We start from the raw sequence: 9,323 nt of genomic DNA on the forward strand, positions 1-9,323 counted from the left end.
CAATGAATCATACACAACAGAAATAATCCCAAACAGAGAGAGGTGACAAGAATCTAGTCTCTTACCTTGCATAATCAACAGGAGTTTTCCCACTCGCATCTTGTGTGCCTGGGTCTGCTCCATATACTGCCAATAATTCCGCCTGTAAAATCTGCCCTGCTTTGGAGGCAACATGGAGTGGGGTGTTTCCTTTCTCCTAAGAATCATTAATAAAAAGTATACAAAAAGAAGCAAATTAAATAAACTAAAGGCTACATGAATGCAACCCATTTAGTTTCAATTTAATATCTGAATCAATTCATGCTTTCTTACAGGGTGAAAAAAGTTGGCTTGTGCTCCTAAAGATAATAGCCTCAAACAGGTTTCAAGATTCCCTGTTCTCACGCTTGAATGGAGTTGCTGAAAAATACACACACAAGAAAGAATATTTGTTAAAAATGTAAAGAATGATGTAGCAGAGCAGCTGGCAGACTATTTTAATACACATTATAGTAGTACTACATCATCTTTATTTAGCTCAGTAAGGTGGATGAAGCAGTCTCTCCCTTGCTGGTCACAACCATCCCTGGGCTCTAAGGCAGGGTCAGGCCCATTTTCCTGACAGGAAACTAGGGCTGGGAAGGCTGACCTGCCCAAATGCATCATCTAAGTGGCACAACCAGACCTTGAGTGAGAGGGAGTGTGAAGAGGTGGTTGAGCACGGCTCTGAAGTCTGAATTTCAAACCATACACCCCTCAAGCTGTGTGACCTTGAGGAAGTTCTTTAAGCAATCTGAACCTCAGTTTCCTTATCTCTAAAATGGTGATAATAATGCCACCTATTCACAGGGTTACTATAAGGACTCAATGATATAACAAAGCATGGAGCCTGGTACACAGGAAATGCTCAAAGAATATAGCTGCTATTATTATTGTTGATGTTGTTATTTGTTGTTATTATTGAACCTAGGGCTTTAGAGCTTCATATCCTATACCGTGTAAATCACAGGATTCTGCCTTATATCACACCCTCTCCACAACAGTATTCTTGGCCTTGTATACAATGATTTAATGAAGTCTTTCAGGGTGGGAAATAGGCCTGTGCTATACCAAATTCTGTACCACTACAGAAATGCCCTTATACATTCAGAAGATGAGCTGCCTTCCTTCAAGTCTAACCTAGAATTGTCCAAAATGCAATAACTCTTATCATAGCAATGGAGAAATCTACACTGACATCTGTATCCAAATCTTATTTTTTAATTAATTTTATTTTTAAAAATTGTGGTAAAAAACACATACCAAGTCTTATTAATAAATGGAAGTAACAATCATATACATTTCCATGTAAAGTTTAAAATTCTGAATTATGAGTGCCTATGATCTGTGTGAGCATTTGCCAAAAGCAGTGCTTTGAAAAGAAGGATATGTATTTTCATGGCATCTCTCAAAAACATGTAAAGGCCCACATGAAGAAAACCATCTACTCATTTTGCAAGTTTAATAAACCATCCCGTGTACTACAGCTTTGAGTCACACCCTGCTTCCTGAAGATCCCACTCAGCAGGCAACCTAGAAGCCTGCAGAAGCCCCACAAACCTTCTAGTCCCTCCTAGAAACAAACTCTGAGATGGCTCCTATTTCAAAGCTAAGCAAACAAAAACTTACAGAAATACAATTTTAGAACCATATCTGAAAAACGCAAATAGTTTTCTGGATACTTATTTGTTCCTCTGCTCCTTATACCTCCACTAACATGAATGGTTGCCATTTGAAGTAAGATGAAAGAAGAAACCAACTGCAAAAAAAGCTGTTACTAATTATTTAGTGTACAGAAAGGAGTTTTTGTTTTTCTTTTCTTCTAAGTTTTTTTCAAATGAGACGATATGCTGCTTCATCCAGCAATTTTAGGGATTTTAAAAGGTGTGACCCACCTTACTAAGATCTTTGGCAGTCACACTATCGTCATCCCGGCAGGGCAAGCGGTGGACAAATGCTAACATCTGATACTTTGCTCTGATGAATTCTGCTTTATTAGGACTGGTTCGAAAACAAAAAAGAAAACAGTTCACTTGCAGTTCAGATACGACATTCCCCATTCTTCAGACTGTAAAAAGAAGAGGAAGTGACCCACATCCCCCACTCAAGAATAGAATGAACAATATTGAAGTAAGTTTCAGCAGTGTGTTGTCAGGCCTGAAGTCTGAAAACATACATTAGTCATTATAATGGCCAGGACTGCAGAATACCTGCTTTTTATAGCATCTTTCTGCTCTGTGTAATTTTCTTAATTGACCTAGCAACCTTGCGAGGAAGCAGCTCTTCATCCCATCTTATAAGTGAGGCATCAGGCAGACTGGAGGCCAGAACCGAGATTTCTGGTCTGACTGCCTACTGTTTGAGTGCCAAAGCTCAAATCTGATTACATCAAAAGCCACCAAGCCTTAGTCTTAAACCGGAGAAACCACTGAATTGTGCTGGGTAACCATGCAAAAGAGCTGGTCCCATGCCTGGCTTTGTTCTGCATTCCTAATAGCAAAGAGGTCAATGCAAAACTGGGTGACCCCCTCCCGTGCTGCCCCTGTAGGGGCTGGTCAAAAACAGCTGCACTCCTTTCAGCGGGCCCCAGGGGTTACGAAGAAATAAGAGTATTTATAAACATTTCACTCACTGTACTTTATCCTGTGGATTAGCTTTGCGTCTTCCACTGATAAGAGAGGCAGGGTCCAGCAAAGAATGCTCCCATATAGAATTAGCACCATTATTATACAAGGTTTCAACCATCTAAAACCAAGCAGTATAAAATCATATTTAAATTTCTTTCTGCAAACATCCAGTGGGAACCAGTGACTGAACTGGGAAAACAAAGCCCTATTACAAACACTAGCATGACTGGGAAATCACACACGTCATTATCTTCTGTTTTAGAATGAGAAAGATGAACCTGTACACAGGATTCAGGTTTGACCAGCAGGATAGCTAAGTACTTAAATGGGTTTGATTACATTTTCTTATAGATGATGAAAAAAGAGTACTTGGACACTTTAGGACAGTATTTCCCAAGCCTGAGCATCCAAATACTATTTTCAAGATTCTTAATATTTTTCTTTAAATCCACTTACTTTCTAAAACTTTCACTAGCAATTATAATTTGATGTGCTAGTTACAGTTTTAGGCAACCATTTAAATAAATATTTGAGTATTACCTACATCTACCTTGAGTACCACTGGTGATTCACGTGCCATACTCTGGGAATTGTTTTAGGGTCAAATCTGGCATTTTAAACTACTCATCTCTGAACTTTATTCAGATCCTATAATATAATGAGTACTCTGCATTATCTGACAGCAGTAAACATCCATTTTCACATTAAGAATGAGCTGTTAGAAACTTCTCAGCAAAAGTTATTAATAAACCATGTCTCCCAATTTCATTTCAAAGCATGACTCCTGACATGGCCCCATCTGTTTTTTACGTTAGTGAAGATATTGTCACATCAGAGATCCACACTCACTTGTTCTGATCCTTTGGTACACATAGGCAAGTTTTAAGGACATGTTGTGCAGCTGGCACAGATTTAGTAAAATATGTACTCAAAACAAATGAAGGCGAAACACATGTGTAAGTCTGAGTTCCAACAGAACTCGAAGAATGTGTACCCCAAAATAGAAGTACCGGTGACACGACAATGGACCCCCAAATAAAACAAAGGGCCCCCTGAACACTTAGCAGGGTGTTAGGCATTCAATCAAAACAGAACTTAATTGTCTCTAACAGGTTGCAAGAACTTTAAGAGAACTTAAATCAGATGTTTCAGAAATTTCTGAGGAATCCCAGTCCATGCTTCTATCAAAGTGGACAACTTAATGAAAAGTTTCTAAGGCAGTCACTTTCAGAAACATTCATCACGGTATGTGGAAAAGACAGACGGTTTAAAAACAATTTCTGGTGACATTCTAGAAAGTCAGCAGTGAAATATTAGCAAGAAATTCTAATGACTGTCTACCTATAGTTCAGATTTTGGGACAAGATTTACATTAGGAGGGAAAAAAATCTTAAATGATGAATTCAATAATTATATATAGCATCAATAAGCATGGCACCTCTGCTCAATTATGAGTCAAACATTTTTGTAAGATTTAAGAAGTATAATTTTAGTGCTAAAACAGTGAGCCCTAAAAACTTAAATTACAAACCATGAGCAGAATTCTTATTCTTTACCTGAAGCAATGTTGGAGGCCATGGTGTGTGTTTAAGATGCCTTACTTGAGAGATATGGCGCCCTAGACTCCGATGGACACTGCAGCACTCGTCACATATAAAAGTTCCCCTATTTACTGATGCCCAGGAAGGATCTGGAAAGAAGAATGAAATCAGTGGCAAGGATACCAGGTGGTTGCTATTCCGCCAGATGGCAAAAGATGACTGAGGTTTGGTTTTTCAGAAAAACAAGACATTTCTGTTGTTTTAGTATGCTAGTCAACATATCAAGCTGGCGAGTTTGTCTGATGCCCTAATGAGATCTACCATCTCAGATGTGTGCTCCTTCAATCAACGTAAGAGAAGCAAATTGAGAGGATTCACCTGAATCATTTCGAATCCAACTCCACAAGTAGCAAGATAACATAACTGTGTCAATGAACAATCCACACAGCATTATGTGAAGTGAATGGTGAAAAGACAGCCACCCTACAACTGCTACACATCTACATGCCACTGTGCTTAGCAGAAAGCTGCAAGTGACACAACTATACAACTGCTCAGCTGCTATGGTTCTGAACACAGACTGGGAAACCTGACCTCCTGCACTAGGAAATGTGCTACCATATCCATTAGGTATTTTAAATAAACTGTTGAGTCCGATCTCGCCACTGATCTGAAAGGACAGAGCTGTAAAAACAGCGGCTTCACAGAAGCAAAGATGTAAAATACAAGTGAGTAATATTTTTGGTGTGTGCACAATACTTTTTTTCCTGTGAAATCCCCAAGAGCTTCATTAGACATCCTTTGAAACAAGGAATAATTCACACTTGGTAAGCAGTAAGAATAACTCACACTGTGAAAGTAAACTGAATATTTAGAAACTCAAAATAAAGACAGACCTTCTACATTTCATCAGACTCATGATGGGGTGACAATAGGTGCCGCTCAAGCTGCCTGGCTTAAGGGGTATATTTAAAAATTCTTCAATGTCCACAAAAATCTCTAAAATGCATGTACACCATCTTTACCATTTCTAACAGTTTATTCAAACCCCTTCCAACCATATAATGAAAAGTTATGGGATTTCAATCAAAGACAAACTGGGAGTCAAAGAGTGTAGTGGTTAAGAGGGTTGGCTCTGGAGACAAGCAGTCCAGGGTTTGAACCCCAACTCTGCCACTTCTTGCACAATGATCTCAGGCAAGTTATTTCTCTGAGGGTCCTCATCATGGATCAAATGGGAAGAACAACACATCTCAGGGTGGTGAGGATATAAAGAGTAAGTGAAGTTCCTTGCATATAGTAATATTTCCAAGTTATTTTGTTAAGTACCATTCAAATATTTTCGAGTCCACTGAAATTCATGGCCACTAGAGAAAGTTTTTGATTCCTAATACATGAAACACTGAATGTTTCACATGAACACTGTCTTACTACAGTGAAAAATCTCAGTGGAGTTTTCAGGTAGTTGAACTCAGAGTAGGATATGAACTAGATTCACTTAAAAAAAAAAAGGTAAACTATTTATTGAATACTAAGATTTGATCATAGTTAGTCAAATGTTTGCCATGAAATAAAACAGAAACAAAATTATTCAATGAAGTACAACTATGTCAGTACTACTGAGCCATTCTAAAAAACAAAGATTGGAAACACCAAGATGAAGGATCCCTGCAAAGATACATAACAACTTTGCTTTTTGCAGTATGGTACTACGACTAATGACACACATACAAAAAGACTATTCGTTTTGAAGATTACCTTTGCTTTTCACGTATCATTCAGAGGATTCACAATCTTCTTGGAGGAAATTAAACAGGAACAAGACAACAAGGAGTTAACACACACTAAGCAAGGCTCTATATTAATCACCTTAACATCATGAATCAGAATCCCATGGAGAGAACATCAGAATGTTAACAACACAGTAAAATCCAACTCGAGTTTGTACGACTGAGGGTGGGTGAACCCCTTCCAGTTTATCTGAACGTTTTATTCCAGGGCTTCTTAACCTGGGTTCTAGGAACACAACCAATGGGCTTCAGAAATGTCTATCATCCCTCTGAGAAATCTTAACATAAATTCTGTGTGAAAGAGTTAAGCACGTGTGCATTTTCTGGGAAAAAGGCCTGAGCATTCATCAGAATCTCAAAAGGGTCACTTCCCTGGTGGCGCAGTGGTTAAGAATCCACCTGCCAATGCAGGGGACACAGGTTCGATCTCTGGTCTGGGAAGATCCCACATGCCACGGAGCAACTAAGCCTGTGCACCACAACTACTGAGCCCACGTGCCGCAACTACTGAAGCCCGCGCCCCTAGGGCCCGTGCTCCGCACAAGAGAAGCCACCGCAACGAGAAGCCACCGCAATGAGAAGCCCGAGCACCGCAATGAAGAGTAGCCCCCGCTCACTGCAACTAGAGAAAGCCTGCGCACAGCAACGAAGACCCAACACAGCCAAAAATAAATAAATAAATTAAAAAAAAAAAAAAAAAAAAAAAAAGAATCTCAAAGGGATCCCCAACCCTAAAGGTAACTCTTTTACTAGGGCTTTGCAGAAAAGGCAGCACAAATTCCCAGCTGCTCAAGTTCAGAACATTGCAAGGTAGCCTAATTATATTCAAAACAGGAAGGAAGTGACTCAAGTCTCTGTAGATTAGGCATATGAGACAACAACTAAAAAGATACAATGGAAGAGAAAATGTTCTGAAATGCACAAAACGCCGGAGAAGTGCAAGACAGTATTTATTATTTAGTTGAGTATTTAGTGTGGCAATGGAGATGCAGTTTTCCTTTGCCCCATACCATCCACTGAGAAGCAAAGAAAATGCATTTCAACAGGAAGTTTGAATCTAAATTCATGTGAATCAAACATCACAGAAAGTTCAACTGAAAACAGGCAAGAAAATAAGGAAGTGGAACAAATAACATTTTTAGAGAATACAATGGAGTTCGTATAACACACTAACTTGGTTTCTGAAACACTTCTTTTTAAACTCCTCCACCCGTCTCCCTATCTTCAAAGGAAACTGGTAACCCCACTTACAGTATACAGGCCGTGAAATAACCACATAAGGTTTGAGTTATCATAATACTATTTAAAATCAGTCTCCACTTCCATAGGACAAGATGAAGTTCGGAACAGTTGCAAAAACACTGGTGCTCCTTTCGTTAAGATCGTTTATTGGACGCTATTGTGCCAAAGAAGCCATCTTACCTTTTGAATTACTTCAAATTCAAAGCAGATAAATCCAAACACTGAAAACAGCATAGAGACCTGTCAACCCAGTTCCAACCGCTAAGATGGATCTGAACTCTAAATCTGAAAACTATGCAGGGGAGGAATGGTTTTGGCTTTTCAATGCTCCCATATGCCTATACTGCCTGAATGCACAAATGGGTATACTTGCCCGTGATTTGGTGTGTGTTTGCTTTGTAAGCTGTGATTAATGTATGATTTAGAAATTCAACTATAGCTTTAAGGGACTGTAAAGGTTCTGTACACAGTACAAAAAAGAAAAAAAGGAAAAAAACCGCCTTAAATGAGATGATCCTCATTGAGTCTCCCTACCTCTGAGCACTGTACTCCCAATTATCCTCATCGGAAAAATGAGGAAATCAAGATTCAGCCAAATGAAGTCACTAGCCCAAGGTCACCCAGAGGCAAAATCTAGTTTGAACTCAGCTCGTTCAGATCTCAGAACTTGAAACCAGCATTGCCTCCTAAGTGCTGGGATCATTTGCAAGACCCCGACATCCTGGAGATTCTCCGCGGTGGAGTGGGAGTAGGGATGTCAGGAGCGGGGAACTCATCCATGGGGGTCCTCTGGCGAGTCTCAGTGGAGGGAAGCGGCGAGTGTCGCCCACTCCGGGCAGGGCCCCAGGGCCCCCTCCTGGGGCGGGAGTCTGGGTAGCTGTGGGGAGGGGGCTGACACCTGCAGCCTCTGGGGGCCGCAGCCGGGAGGACGCTCGCATTTCACTTCTGTAACTGGCCTTCCTGTGGATTGCCCAAGCCCCTTCCTGTTGGGAAAGCGGCCCCGACCCCGCCGTTTCCCCGCCCGGCCTGGGACAGAGGGGACGAGAGGGAAGGAAGGGACGGGAGGGCGGCGACCCCCTGCCCGCTCCGGCTCTGACAGGCCCGGGACGGTCCCGCCCCAAGGCCGCCGAGGTTCCTCCTCGTCCCGACCCCAGGCATAGGGTGCAGAGCTCGACAGCCGGGACCCGCCCGGCCCGAGGGGGCGGCCCCGGGACAGGGGTCCCGGCCAGGAGAGCTGAAGGGAGCGGGCCCGGCTGGTGCGACTCACCCGGCCCGCTGCAGTCAGCGCACACCTCGCTGCTCCGGAGCCGCTTCGACATGGCTCCCGCCTCCCACCTGCCGGGAACCTGGTGGCCCGGGCCAGCGAAGGCGGCGGCGGCGGCGCTTCCGCTCTAACGGGTCCCTACGGTGGTGCTGGCTGCGGCGCCTCTCCCCTCAGCGCCTCACAGCCGCGGCGCAGCACGCACGCGCGGGGAGGTGCCCTTCGGCGACGGGCAGGTCATGTGACCGGAAAGGGCACGCTGCCTTGTCGCCATCTTGAGTGAGGGCAGGTGTCTTGTGTCCTACTTCCAAATTTCCTTGATCTGGTGTCTCCCTCTCTGGAAGAGACCTTCCTGAGGCAATCAATAGTCAAGTCATTTAGCATAACTTTGGCCAAGTTCACTTATTTACGCATTCCTTTATTCAGCAAATATTTATTCAGCATCTACTATGTTCCACACACTGCTCCAGGCACTGGAGAAGGAGCAGTGAGCCAAGAAGACGAAATTTCCTGTCTTTATGGAGCTAACATTCAACTGCACTAGATCTACAATAAGTAAAATAGGAATATGTTAGATGTGTCCTTATGCTGCAGTTTTAATCTCATCTGCAAAATGGAGATAATGTGTATCTACCCGTAGCCCATGATTTGCTTTTGTATAGCCTGTTACTTAAAAATGATTTTTACATTTTTAAAGGGTTGTAAAGAAGAAAAAGGAGAGGAGGGATAGGATGAAGAATATTCAACAAAACATATATGACGTGCAAAGCTAAATATTTACTGTCTGGCTAAGGACAAATGGGATAATTTACAGAAGAGTGTGGTGTGCCTGCCCCATAGTAAG

General features: G+C 42.1%; 1 protein-coding gene across 7 annotated transcripts in view; it reads right to left on the reverse strand.

The window, feature by feature from the left end:
* Positions 1–8,663, reverse strand: part of GIT2 (GIT ArfGAP 2) — a 48,936-nt gene extending 40,273 nt beyond the window's left edge. For 6 of the 7 annotated variants that reach the window (XM_061168854.1, XM_061168851.1, XM_061168852.1 and 3 more), the window contains exons 1-6: positions 8,486–8,663; positions 4,202–4,335; positions 2,651–2,763; positions 1,914–2,019; positions 313–399; positions 66–196 (exon numbers count right to left, since the gene is read on the reverse strand). In XM_061168854.1, coding sequence (XP_061024837.1) covers positions 66–196; positions 313–399; positions 1,914–2,019; positions 2,651–2,763; positions 4,202–4,335; positions 8,486–8,537 — 623 coding nt within the window. In that variant the 5' untranslated portion in view covers positions 8,538–8,663. The remainder of the gene's footprint in view (positions 1–65; positions 197–312; positions 400–1,913; positions 2,020–2,650; positions 2,764–4,201; positions 4,336–8,485) is intronic. The other variant, XM_061168856.1, reaches the window with a different exon arrangement.
* Between the last annotated feature and the right edge of the window lie 660 nt (positions 8,664–9,323).

The sequence above is a fragment of the Eubalaena glacialis genome, chromosome 15 (genome assembly GCF_028564815.1).
Source record: "Eubalaena glacialis isolate mEubGla1 chromosome 15, mEubGla1.1.hap2.+ XY, whole genome shotgun sequence".
Taxonomy (NCBI): domain Eukaryota; kingdom Metazoa; phylum Chordata; class Mammalia; order Artiodactyla; family Balaenidae; genus Eubalaena; species Eubalaena glacialis.